Source organism: Ambystoma mexicanum, chromosome 5p (genome assembly GCF_040938575.1).
Source record: "Ambystoma mexicanum isolate Mex_15411 chromosome 5p, UKY_AmexF1_1, whole genome shotgun sequence".
In the NCBI taxonomy this organism is placed as follows: Eukaryota; Metazoa; Chordata; class Amphibia; order Caudata; family Ambystomatidae; genus Ambystoma; species Ambystoma mexicanum.
Genome location: NC_090930.1, coordinates 460,321,060 through 460,335,173, shown reverse-complemented (window position 1 = coordinate 460,335,173; position 14,114 = coordinate 460,321,060). Strand labels below are relative to the sequence as shown.

Below are 14,114 nucleotides of genomic sequence, written 5' to 3'. Positions count from 1 at the left end.
TGCGGACAAGAGAATCACTTTCAGAGTATGTGTCGGGAGAAGACACCCCCGCTGTCAGCATATAGACCACACAACCAGCAACCAACCGCAAAGAAGTTCGAGCCGCGGCCCGAGCCAACAAGACCACCCAACCCAAGACCATACGCGGAACGAGAATACGCCAAGCCAGCCGTCAACCCCAGAACACCAAACAACTCCGGGTTCATCAGGGCGGTCGAAAACCTACAAGTGGACCAAACAGATGCACCGTATGCCAACCAAGAACAAATATATCACATGCAAGCGTACCCAGAAGAGGAAGAGGAAACCCGGAGGGAAGATAACACCAGAGACCCATACGAAAACCCGCCAGTCGAAGAACACCCTGCAGAATACCTACCCTATGCTGAATACGACCGATACAGCAGGGAATACGTCCGACTCATCTCGGAAGCCTCCGACGACAGCGCGGCACCCAGAGTGACGGTACACCTGGGAGAGACAGACACTCCATTCCTAGTGGACACGGGCGCAACCGTAAATGTCATGAGTTACATAGCATACGGCCATCTAGCGAACAAGTTTCCCTTGCAACCATCCTATGCCCACATATTTCAATGGGGCGCAACACAGCCACTGACCTCAAAAGGACAATTCACATGTGACCTCATACACAGGGGCAAGAGAGCACCGACCGCGATACACGTCATCCACAGCCAGGCAACTGCCAGATGCCTGCTCAGCCACAAGACGGCCACAGCCCTAGGTCTCATCGACTTCCACTACGATGCATCAGAGGTGATCCAAGGCGTCCCGCCTAATTCCTGCGTCATACAAGCCATCCACCACATTGCCCCAAACATAGGAAATCTGAAATCGGCGTACCCGGCCCTATTTGAAGGCGTCGGCAAACTGAAGAACAACGTCATCACGCTACATGTTGATCCCAAGATCCAGCCAGTACCACAACACCCCAGGAGGGTAGGGTTCCACCTGCAGGCGAAAGTATCGCACGAGTTGCAAACGCTACTGGACAATGACATCATTGAGAGGGCAACAGGACCCACCCCGTGGGTTTCCCCACTGGTAGTCGCCCCCAAAGCAGATGGACGCCTCCGCCTCTGTGTGGACATGAGAATCCCCAATACCGCCATCCAACGGGAAAGGCACCCGGGTCCCAACATAGAGGACATGCTAATCAGGCTCAACCAAGCCACGAAATTCTCAAAACTGGACCTCAACCAGGGATACCACCAGCTAGTAATTGACCCTGCATCGAGGCCCATCACAACATTCACCACCCATGAGGGCCTATTCCGCTACAAACGACTTAACTTTGGAATCTCGTCCGCTGCCGAGATATTTCAAGAAACAATCCACAGACTGATTTGCTCCGTCCCCAATGCATTCAACTACAGCGATGACATCCTCATCTTTGGCGTCACACAGGATCAGCATGACACAGCCCTACACCAAGTGTGCCGCATCCTAAAAGATGCCGGACTGACACTTAACAGTCAGAAGTGCGAAATCAACACACGCACCCTATGCTTCTTCGGCCACATCTTCTCGGACCAAGGAATAAAAGCTGACCCGGACAAGATCCGCGCCATTACCAACCTGCCTAGCCCGCAGGACGCCTCCGAACTCCGCTCGTTCCTGGGCATGGCGGGATACTGCGCCCGCTATCTCCCACGATACGCGTCACTAACATGCCCACTGCGACACCTGCTGAAAAAAGACCATCCCTTCCAGTGGACGGACCAATGCCAACAGGCTTTCGCCACGATAAAGCAAGAGCTAGCGGCCAACCGCCAACTGGCGTACTTCAACCCGAGCTGGCGGACAGAAATAACTGCGGATGCTAGCCCAGTGGGGCTGGGTGCCATCTTGGCTCAAACAGATCCACAAGAGAACTCCAAAACCAACATAGTGGCATACGCCAGCCGCGCACTCAACTCCACCGAACAAGCATACTCACAGGCAGAGCGGGAGAGCCTGGCGGCAGTGTGGGCGTGCGAAAAATTTCACCACTTCGTCATCGGACAAAGGTTCACCCTCGTTACGGACCACCAAGCCTTACTGGCCCTATTTGGCAACCCGAGAATTAAGATGCCCCCACGCATTGAACGATGGGGAATCCGTCTTCAGGAATACGACTATACCATCATTCACAAGCCCGGAGGCGACGCAAACCCAGCAGACTATCTATCACGGCACCCGGAAGGAGCTCCAGACACCGCAATGCAAGGAGAAGCCGATGAATACATCGCATACCTGTCACACAATGCTCTTCCCCCAGCCATCACCGCTGAACTATTTGCAGAAAAGAGCAGAGCTGACCCCACCATCAAAGCGGCCGTCCACCTCACCAACTCCAACAAGTGGCGGCAGGCGGCCAACCAACACTTCGAAGAAGGGGAAGGGGGGGAAGTAGACAGAAGAGACTTGGCCAGAATGGAGAAAATACACAACGAACTGGCCACAACAAACCAAGGCACACTACTCAGAGGGAACCGCCTGGTAGCACCCAAGAGTCTTAGAAAGCCACTAGTTATGATCGCCCACGAGGGTCATCGAGGCGCGGCGAATACAAAAAAGATACTCAGAAACCAGGTGTGGTTCCCCCACATGGACACCATTGTAGACGACATACTAAGACACTGCAACTCTTGCCAGGTAAACGCGGCCGGCTCACCACCCTGCCCCCTGCGCATAGTTCCGCTCCCTGACGGACCGTGGCAGCGAGTGGCACTTGACTTCTACGGCCCACTCGAAGAGGGGGGTCACCTGCTCGTGGCCATAGATGAATACTCCCGATTCCCATTGGTAAAACACGTACAATCCACAGCCTTCCACCACGTGGTAGGCCCGATAGACGAAGTATTTAGCGAATGGGGCGTCCCCAACGTAGTGAAAACGGACAATGGATCCCTATTCCAAGGACAAGAATTCAGGAAATTCGCGGCACACCTCGGATTCCACCACCAGAAGATCACACCATTATGGCCCCAGGCCAACGGAATGGTGGAACGGTTCATGGCGAACATTAAGCGCACACGCCAAAAAGCAGCAACAGACCAAGCCTCGATGCCACAAGCCGTCTCACAAATGCTACGAAGCTACCGGCATACCCCCCACGAGGCAACTGGACACACCCCAGCCGCACTCATGATCAAATACAAACCGAGGACCAGGCTTCCCCAACTCGAGGACTACACGCCGGAGGAGGACGACGAGATCCGACGACGAGAAGCAGAGAGGAGACAAAAGGCCAAAGAATGGACTGACCGGAAACGGAAGGCCAAGGAACCCCTGATCCCCGTAGGAGAAACAGTGCTAGTCAGGCAGGCCCAACGCCGTAAAACGGACTCGAGACATCAGCCCGAGTCCATGATAGTGACAGAGGTGAAAGGACCTATGATCACCGCCCTAGGAGACCGGGGTGAAATAACCCGCAACGCGTCATACTTCAGGCGAATGCTCCAAGGAGACAGATCTGAGGACGTACCTCTTGAGGAAGAAGACCCTAGGGACCCAGAGACCCCTCCCGATCCGCCCGAGGCGCCGCCACCGGCAAGCCAGGAGGGCGAAGGAGGAGAGCGAGCCGAGCGGCCCCACCGGCTAGCCAGACGGCCCACCCGGCTCATCGAAGAGATGTAAGGACGAACTTCAACGGTAAGTAAGAGGGGGGTGTTGTGCATGGGAAAAGGGACAGGGCCCCTTTAAGGGAAAGACAAGGACAGAGGGAACGGGGGGCGGGGCAAGGGGAGGGGAAAGCGGGAAAGTTGGGACGAGGGGCAGTTCGATATTAATAAAGGTTGAATGAAGAGGTGCCCGGTGTCGCAGCGTATTTTGTAGGCCAGCGGCCTTGCAGCGTATTTTATAGGCAAGCGGCCTTACAACGGTTCAATAGATACATTAATGTACTCGTCCTGAGTGCCTAGCAGGATTTTACAGACTTTTTTAGATGCCCGTTATTCCAAATGGTCCTGAGCTTGCCTACTACTTTTTCCTCAAACAAACGGCTTTGTCAAAAAAAGTATACATTTGAAATGCGATGAATATGTGTGGGGTCGGATGAATGTTCGGACTTTTTAACAATGCAAAAAAAATACTTGTTTTCAAATGTATGGAATCCGACCACTTCTCAGAAAAAAATGACCCACAGGAATTCCACCGCCATTGTCCTTTGTTCTCTGCGTGGTTTTTTATGGGGGGATGGGACCTGCAGGAAATCTGAAATGCCTTTCTAAGCTTTAGCTTTTGTCTCTTCCTACAACATCTCTTTAACCCGTGTCAGACCTCGCAGGAGAGCAACTTATTATACTGGCAGGCACCAGGGCTCAATTAGAGAGATTTCAGTGTGTTTTCCGATTTTATTATCTTGTTTTGGAAAACTGTTATCTAGTGAAATGCACCGACTCATAAAAGGGGACTGCTCGTGGCTGCACCTGGCCAGATGCTGTTGATTCTTTGTAAACCTTGTTATGCTATTTCATGCATTCGGAAATTGCTTGGCAGTGCTGCACGCTTTGCACCTCCTCACCACAAGAATGGAAAGCACATCCCAGTGGAAAACAAGTATTGGCAAAGCTAACAGTTTGGGCTTTTGTTTCGGTATGGAATAGGCATTTGCTAGGCACTAATGTAAAGGTACTACCTGGCCTTAAGATCGCAACTCAGGTGTCGGTACCTGGAAAATGCCTAATTGTTACGGCAAGCTAGAACTACTGGTTTAGTCAGTGTTTGTTTATAACAGGACTTCAGTTTATGGAAGAGATATAAATCAAGTGGTGAAGGCACACCAGTAAATGCAGCCAGTAAATACACCAGTAGCAATTAAGTCATTGGGCCTCAGGCCGGTAACAACGGTACCGGTAAGCTACGAGTTCTGCTTGCGGGTGTCTTCTCGCCCGCCAGGTCTGACCTGGCGAGCATACCGGCACCGCCGAGCAGAGCATGTCAGATGCACTGTCACCATTCACGAACGGAGCAGGTGCATCCGAACTCCCCTTTCCCATTTGAGCATTTTGTTCCGGTGCCTGCGAATGGGCAATTACCGGGTCTGGCAAGGCCGTAATGACCCGGTAATTGCCCATTCACAGGCACCCAAAGAAAATGATACCGGAGGCAGCCGTGCCGGTTTTACCGTAATGTATCGTAATGCGGCCCATTAATTCTCAGCAGACTGCTTAGAAAAAACACTGGCAGACCTTAGTTTGATGTTTTCTCTTGATAGAGAGAGCTCAAAGAGATCCCAGTAAAATGTGTTTTGGGTGGAGCAGGGCAGGTAGCATGTGGGAATGGCCATACGGATTAGCAAGGCCAGGGATAGTCAATGGGAATGCAAATAACCAAACAACACCCACAAGCTTTATGTCTCTCCTCACTTGTCAATGCCTTCCTACCTTGCATTCCCAATACAATAGTTTCTGATTATAGATGGTGCTTTAGTGCCACCTAATAACCCAAACTTAAAATCAGCTCCTTCTCTAAACAGAAAATCATATCTTTCTTTAAAATGTACAGTGCATAAACCTAGGCTGGGAGTTACTCTAGCAATCATTATTACCCAGCGAGGGGGGTGGGTCTTCGAGCCAATCAGGAGTCTCATTACAGGGACTTTGCCGCACAGTAAAGCCCCAGCTCTCAGCCATCCTCAGAAGCTGGAGGCCGCCATCTTCCCTCACCAGGAATTCAGTTAAGTGTGCACACCACATGCCTATCACCTTCTTCCCCCACTCCAAACTCCAATTTCCAAACCCCAACCTGCCTCCGCTCCCTCCCCACTTACCTTGCGCTTCTCCGTCCCACGCTGGTGCCCGGTGCATCCCCTTCCCGGAAATGGCCGCCATGGAAAGAGAGAAGGTACTACATGAAGTTTCCATCTCCCTGGTCTGAGACGGCCATCTTGTTATGTAGTTTGTTCTTAAATTGATAACGGTAAAGACATCGTTTTTTTTAAAATGAGAACAAAATACTATTACTAACCCAGTACAATGTGCCGTGCTACTAATAGCAATACAACCCTTGCAGGGGTGGAATTCCTGGTCAGTAAAGGACCAGGGCTAACATCAAAGCCCTAGCTTTGCTCGGGTTTCTAACATATGCCCGGGGTGTTACCTGACTGGTAATGCCCCCCTTTATTGCTTAATTACAAATGAAAATGATGGATTTCTGGGAATTCTGAATTCTACAGTAACAACCCTTGTCTGGTCAATTCAACCATAGTGAAACATGGCGGCTTTCCCTGACATTGTATTCACACTTCCAATTTTGCAAGGCAGCTTTCTGATGTGACAGAAATATTTACACTTTTTAGTCGGTTTCTGATTTTTATACTAGCATTTCTGAAATGTGATTAAAATCTAAAAACATATATCAAAACTTCAGGATTGCAAGGAAATGTTATCGAAAAATGCCTGCAATTTGAGTAAAAGCTCCATTTTCTATTCTGCATAAAATAGAATTTCATAATGAGAAACTTTTTGGAACTCTCTAGACGAGTTGCAGTCAAGAGTTTAGAATGAGCAAACAATTCCATTGTCTGTTAACACTAATTTCATTATTTTATTTAAAGAGTGGATGCCCTATGCAGCTGTGCATTGCACCACATCCTGTATGTTAAACAATATTAGTTGGCCCTTTCCTGTATCCATTGCCCACACTTCTTTCTGAGAGATAATCTTATTTGAGTGAAGAATCCAAAGGAAGTACAATAAGTATATATGTTGCCGAACAAGACGAGTGGCCTTCCGTTTTCATTTATCAATGCACAGTGGTTTGTTGGAAGGCTATAGTATACTACTGTTCGTATGCCATTACGTACAAATTGGTCATAATGGCTTATGAGGTAAACACTTTGTGTGAACATTGAATGATAAGATCCGTTTTCTGGTCTCCTCCTGGTAACCAAATTCGCCAAAGATTTGCTTTCTGGAAATGTGGAGCTCAGTGATAGGAGCACTGCCACTTGGCCCTGGAATATTTTTCTCTGCTGGGTTAGACCGAAATGAAGGTGGGGATTTCGAGATCATGATAACAAATTATAATGCAGGGCATACATTCGTTTGTCAATGACTTTCTCGCTACCTTTCAGTCCCTGCCTTAACATCTACTTTCACAAATGTGCGGCAACTGCTGTGAGTGTTGTGGGGATTGATATATAATGAAGCATAATTAAATAGGAAACATTGACAGTGTTTAACGTTCATCTAACAAAGTGACTAATAACGTGAGTGTTTTTTTGTGCGGATCATTCTAATATATTTAACGCCTTCCAATGGATCTACAGTGATCAGATCCTTTTGTAAATACAATGGGCAGATTCAGAAAGAAGCCTGCGGGAGTAACACTGAGTTACTTCTCAAGAAAGAGAGTGTTTCATTTGTAATAAGTTATCGTTACGAAGTCTGAATTACTGCATATGTACGCTAGGCAGACCTATTCCAAGTAGCTTCCTTGAGAATCCAATAGTTCCTGTCCAGTTGTAAGTCAGAGTTCCCAATGGCTCTGACCCACCCCAAAACCAAGTAAAGGCCAGGCCACCATCCAGGGCTGCCATCGGTATGAATGGGCTTCTCCGAAAATACGTATGAGGACGATGTCGAAATGTTTATCCAGGTAGGGCAATGAGAAGCTCAGCCACTTTTGCTTCAATCTCCCCCTCTATCATTCCAGATACAGAGATCATAAGTCACCAACATCCGGATTTATAAGGCGAGTGTCAATATGGAGCCCAGCCGACGTCTCCAGTCCCTTTTCAGGTGTCAGTCAGAGTTTCCACTGGGAGGTAATCTGAATCCGCCCCAAACAATGTATTCCTGTATTGGTCAGAGGACTGTCAATTATAAAGTGCATCGGGCCAAGTAGTAGTACATTGTTCAGAAACTGCTAAAGCCCTACCTGGGTGACACAGCTTAGACCAAGTAGAAACAAAATGATACAGCAAGCAGCGGTGACGGGGATTCTTAGTTTTTTCATCAACTGTGGGAATGCATCTTCGATTGCAGTCGTCATTGTTTCTGCAGGGAAAATATACACAAATTTAAAAGAGAAGTCCAGGCCATGACATTTGCTTGCCGACATAGAGGCTCAACAAAGTGCTTCTCTGTGCCGAAAAGCGTTCCCATGTTTCTTATTTTGTAGTTATTAGCAATAAATATTAGAATACAATTACTGCATATATTAGGCATACATGGTTTTAGTACTTCTGGCACAAACGTTTTTATCATTTGTGCTTTAACCTTGTTCCCTTTTTTAATATAGTCAAACATTCACAATCGATTATCAATGACATTTTATAACTGTTTGTAGAGCATTAGTTGACAATGGGCCTCATTACAAGTCTGGCGTTAACCGTGCCGGTGCTACCGGTCCAGGTAGCCGCCAGACCAGAACATACTTACCGGCACCTGACTTCCCAATGTCACAGGGAGATTACAACCCCGGCAGCCCAGAAAGTCAGGCGCCGGTAAAATGTTCCCCATTCCCACAGACTCCCATAGGACTCTATGGGAATGGGGACACTGAAGCACTGCACCGTTGTTAACGGTACCGTTGCTTCCATGACAGGTCTGCCTACCGTGGCCGCTGTGCCCAGCACCCTTGTTTCCGGACCGGCCGGGTCAGAATGAGGCCCAATGTCTTAGATGTAAATGTAGACAAATTGCAGTTCCAAGATGGGAGAATAAAACTGATGAGCTGGAGCGATGTTATGATTAGTGCTGCCCCAGTTGCACGGACATGTTGCGAGTAGCATCCCTGCCTGGAAATGTGGCCACATTTTCTGCTTGTGTGGCCAATGTAAAGCTGCTTGGTGCACTTAGTTGCCAACATACTTTTGTTTCTCCTGTATATGGGCCTTGGAGGTGATTCTTCCTCCAGGGACCTTAGGCAGAATGATTGGATTGAAAGTTATTCTGTTGAGTTTTACAAACGTGTTTTCTGTTCTCTTCTCCACCCTGGAATCAAATATATATTGGGCACATTGGATGCGCTGCTGGTAATTTGTGATACCATGCTTACATTTGGTTATCACATAAAGTTCTGGCATAGGGAGAGCCACTGTTAGATTGTAAAATTAGCAGATCTGTACTTATTAGCATTTCCCACACATCTGCCATACATTTTCCTGAAATACTGCAAAGGCAATGTAATGTAGCTCCCTGTACCCTGGGGAAGAAACCGTCAGGAGTCTGGCCGGAAAGCACAGGCACACAATAAATGTCAGAGTGTGTATGTAGACTAGGGTAGATTCATATAGCAGAAACTGGGTAAGCACCAGGCTTATTTGAGTTAAGACAGGATGTCACAGGAACTGCAGGGGCAGGGGCTAGCTGTAAGCAAAGAGACAGGGAGCAAGTAAAGGCAAACAAATAAACGTGGTAACATAGATTGATCAGAACAAAGGATATATTGGAATGCGATAAAGGGTCTCCAAGGATTAAGGAAGACCCTTGGGATTAGTACCAGCAGATTACCCTTAAAAACTGTTTTACGGCAGTGTCATGACTTAGAACCCTGGGTTGATCTTAATGGAGACCAACCCAGGGATCGCATTGTACATGGATTAGGAGCAGAGGCACAACAGTGGAACAATCTGCAATACAGGCAAAAAGAAATAGGCCAGTACAGGTTAAGCAGAGAAACAAAGTACATAGCAGAGACTGTAGTTGTAAGCTATACAAGCACTAACTTGGAATGCTCATGGGAATGTTGGTACAGAGTGAATCTTGGGCGAGGAGTCAGAACGGCTATCAGGGACTAGCAGCAAAGCAGGCAAGGAAAGCTGTCAGACAAACACCCCTAGCTTTCTCAGAGAATCAGACAAGATATGTCACTTCCAACTCAGCAAATACGAGGGTTCGGGAAACCTGGTGCACTAATAAAGAATGAAATAAACAAACAATAAAGCTGAACACTGCAGGTTGCTGCTAACTAATCAAAGTCATGGAATTAGCTAACAGAGTACATGGCAGTAAGGTAAACGACTGGCCTTACAGAGAGAAAGGGAGAAAACAGCATTGGGAGAAACGGGAGTTGTCTGTGAGGAAACAGCACTCACAGAAAGTCAAGAAGGCTGGAAAGATTCCGACATGGAGCAAGATGACTTTAGCAGCAAATAGGACAGAAGCTGCAACTCCACAGCTACAGGTTGCAGGATTCAGTAGCTAAAAGGAGCATTTCCAGGAAAGGTTTAAAACTGGCAGGTCTCAAAGCAGCCTGAAAACGGTGCTGCAAAGCAGCTACAGCAAGCAGTGGTCTGAAGCCAAATGCAATCTATTCAGATCAAGTTTAAAAAAAAACTGGTCACAGAAGCACAAAGCAGCAAAGCAGCAACAAATGAAGCCAGCAGTGGTCGAAGTGTACGAAAAGAAGTAGTGGAACTAAGTTCCCTGCTGGCCTGCCCCTGCTCCCCACAAACCCCATTGTCACAACCCCTCCCACAAACAATACACCCCCCCAAACACTTGCACCTGCTGTTAAGGGAACGTTCAGTGCAGTGCACTGAAAGTGAAGGTTTCAACTTCTTCCTACACTTTTATTTTAAAACAAAACCATTCCGGAACGGTTTCTTTTTAAAATAAAAGTATAGGAGCTGTACAAGGTCATTGTAAAAAAGTATAGGAGCACCGCTCCTGACCGCTCAGGGTCACTTCGACCACTGGAAGGAAGTTGATAGAACTTGTGGGGGGGATTCTCCCGGGGTCGGCTGGGCCTTCCGCGGACCTCCGGGCTGGGAGGCCCCAACTCCTCCCGCGTATCCCAAAAATGAGTATGAGACACACACAAGAAGCAAGGTGGTTCTGCTGTTTATTGAATAACGGCAGGGATGGGTCTAGGATCGTACGCGTCCGTCCTGACTCTCGAAATTCGTGGGGCTCGCAGGCCCCTTTTTGCCTCAGTATGACGCGCTACTTGCGTCACCTGGTAAAGTAGGCAAAAAAACCTATCGCCACTCTGGATTGGTTCCTCGAGTGGTAGGGTTAGTATAGCATACGTATAGAGAACGCTGTTAGTGGTTAAGGGTCAGTCAGGTGGTATACTTGGGTTGTCCCTTCTATTAGATACATGAAAATTGTTACACAAAGACCCCTAATGATTGGCTAATGTTAATGGCGTCAGTGATGAATGCCCCATGTTCTGATTGGTCCACTCGCGAGCCCTCCAGCCTGGGACCATCGTTGTTCCCAGCTCGCGGTGTACCTGTCATTTGCAACAATATGTAACTATGTGTTTATGCAGACAATGCGTGGATTTGCTCATATGCCTGAGAGCAGACTATTCCCACCGCTGTAGGTGTCCATTGGGTCATTTCATTGTTGCAGCCTGTGTCTCAAACGTGGGACCTAGGCGACTTCTCCCTCCTGGGTCTGGCACCCTGTCAGGTTCGGCTTGGTCACGTGAGGAGAGACCGTGGTTGAGGCAGAATTCTGCACATTTAATGTTGTATTTTCCACTGTGTGTCTGGCTTAGTTTGCAGGTGTGACCTTGGCTTCGGCTTGTGGCATGCGAGTTGCAACATTGCCCCCTTGGCTGTCAGTTCTCGCTGGGCTCATTCTGCAGGGTCAGCAATTGTACTCTTGTTCGTTCAATGTTCGTGGAGGCTCTTTCTTGCGGCCTACTTGGGCCTGGTGCATAGGTGGGGATGTTTAATGTACGGCACTTTAAGTTACGGTATCACATTGCTTCATATCCAGTATCATGTCTTTGTTGTATTTTCATCACAATGCAAGGGTTAGGAGAAGCGTCAGCAAGCATTTTAGATGAGTGCTTTGTGCGTCTTGCGTTTCTGCATTTTGAAAAACCTATGTGAAAAATAATAAAGATGCGCGTCAGTGGGTGTGTCCGTCACCTACGTCATAGCACTGAATATGTTCTTCGTGTGGATTGGTGTGAGGTTGTCCAGTGTGCATGGTTGCACGGGTGTTCTGACAGTTGGCTAGGTCGTCATGGCATCTCTAACGATGTGTTTATTTACTGTTGAATGGTTTAGTCGAGTTCACCACAGGTGTCGCCTTGAGCAGGGCAGGCTGGTGGGCAGGCTGATGGGCACATCCGTATGTTCCTGTACCCGGGTATTTGGTCGTCTGGTAGATAGGCAAATTCATCTCGTGGCGGGTGTCTGGGTCGCGATCCTCTAGGCCAGGGGCGCGAGGAGATTGGGGGGAGTCTTTTGTCCCATTCTCCCACTTCAGTCCCCCCTCTGGTCGACTTGTCGACCACAAACATATCTTTTTCCTTATCTCCTCTTACTCTCCATATTTTAGTTACTTCTCCCAGGTGTCCATAGTGGTTGACATGGTCCTCAAATGACCAATACATATACACACAACTTCCTCCAGGTGTGCAGTATACCCATTTCCCGATGTAGCTCCTCGGGTTTCTTGGGTTTTCGAGCTTCACGGATGGCGGGTCCAGGTGGTTGGTGATGATCTGTTTGCGCAGTTTTTCTCTTTCCTTTATTATTGTGTCTGTGTCCTGCCCATCATCAGTTGGCATCAAGGGGTGCATACCAACCATTTCGATCATTTCGTCTGTAGTGCGTGCTTTCCGGGCTTTCCAGAACCTTATTATGATCAGTGCAGCTCCAGCCAGTATTATACATCCAACTATAATCTTCAGTCCGTCCGACAGCCATGATGGCATCCATGACCATAACAATGAAAACCAGCTGTCATCCTTCTTCACTCCTTTACTTTCTTCCATCATTTTGGAGTGCATCTGGGCCAGTTGTGATACTGCTTCGGTGAGTGTACCATTGTCGGCATTGTTAGCAGGAATAAATGTGCAGCATGATTGTCCTATCTTTGCGCAAACTCCTCCTTCCATTGCTGTAAGGAGATCTAATACGTATCTGTTCTGTAGTGCTACCATCCTCACTGTTCGCAGTTCCTCTTTTATTGCGTTGAATCCATTTACTGTAGAAATAATTGTCATCATCAGCTCCCATCGGGTTATCTGGAGCCATTTTGCGTTTGCGTAAGCTTGTAGTCCCGGATGTATTATTGACGAGAAAAAAATTGCTGCTCTGCTGAATAGTCTGTGTTCTGGTGGGATTGAAGTGAGTGCTGTTTCTGACCTTCCCCATAGGTAATTTCCTGTCAGAGGTTCTTATTGTCTCTTTTTTCTATTCAGGACATTATTGTTTTTGTTGTTTTCGTTGTCTGACCCCCTCTGAGATTGTACAGATCTCTTCTTCCTCTTGTTTCCTTCATCCATTTTAGGGAGGTTCGCCATGTTCACATGTTTCTGGGGCACCACTAGTGATGGTACATTAATGTGTACCATTGTGCATATACCGTTCCACAGAGGGGGCAGTGTGTGGTATGCCTTGTTTCCGCAGGCCCAGTAGTGGTCCATTAATACTGCTGTTCCTGCTCCCCCCTCTGGTAGCTCTAACACGCTGGCACAGTTGGTGTTGTATCCCACGTCCACTTCTCCTCTATGTTGGTAGCATAGCTTAGGTGCAGACAGCGGCAGTATGCTCATTGGGTCTTCATCCTTCTCCATCCATGTCAGCATGGGTACTACTTTCCCCAAATCGTCCAACATCTGTTATTGTGTTCATCAATGGTGGTAATATTTTCTCTTGTTACCATGTTGCTGCCAACCACTCCTATGTCCCATTTATTGTTCATGTATACCTTCCCCGTTATTGTTACCAGTGGTCTTTCCCAACAGCCTTGTGTACCAGGAACTTCGGTGCCGTACCAGTCACATGGTAGGTATTGTAGTGTTACTTTCTTCGTTTCTCCCTTTTCAGGAACACTTGTCATATATCTGAATGCTTCAGCATGCAAACTGCTCTTGTGGTAACTCAAATAAGACTTGAGGAAGTTGTTTTCGTATGGATATGTGTCTCGCGTTTTCCACACCAGTCTCACCACCGTCCCTTGAAATCGCCCTCTCGTTTGGAATAGTGCCAGGTATATTATACATTGTGCCGTCTTTTCATCTATTTCTGCGGCAACAAATGTTCGAGAAGTGCTCATGGCGTATGGGATCAATGAGCAGACATAGCAGCTGTCTTCTGTTGTCTGCTTACCTATTTGGGTCATGTGCTAGTACCACATGTTGTTCGAGACGTGTGCTGAATCTGTTATGTAATTATCAATGCCTTTATTATC

General features: G+C 47.7%; 1 protein-coding gene across 1 annotated transcript in view; it reads right to left on the bottom strand.

Annotated features, from left to right (window-relative positions):
- The window catches only part of LOC138481018 (sodium- and chloride-dependent neutral and basic amino acid transporter B(0+)-like), a 401,144-nt gene that overhangs the window by 114,696 nt on the left and 272,334 nt on the right, over positions 1-14,114 (bottom strand). The window contains exon 10 of the mRNA XM_069612865.1: positions 7,888-8,006. Coding sequence (XP_069468966.1) covers positions 7,888-8,006 — 119 coding nt within the window. The remainder of the gene's footprint in view (positions 1-7,887; positions 8,007-14,114) is intronic.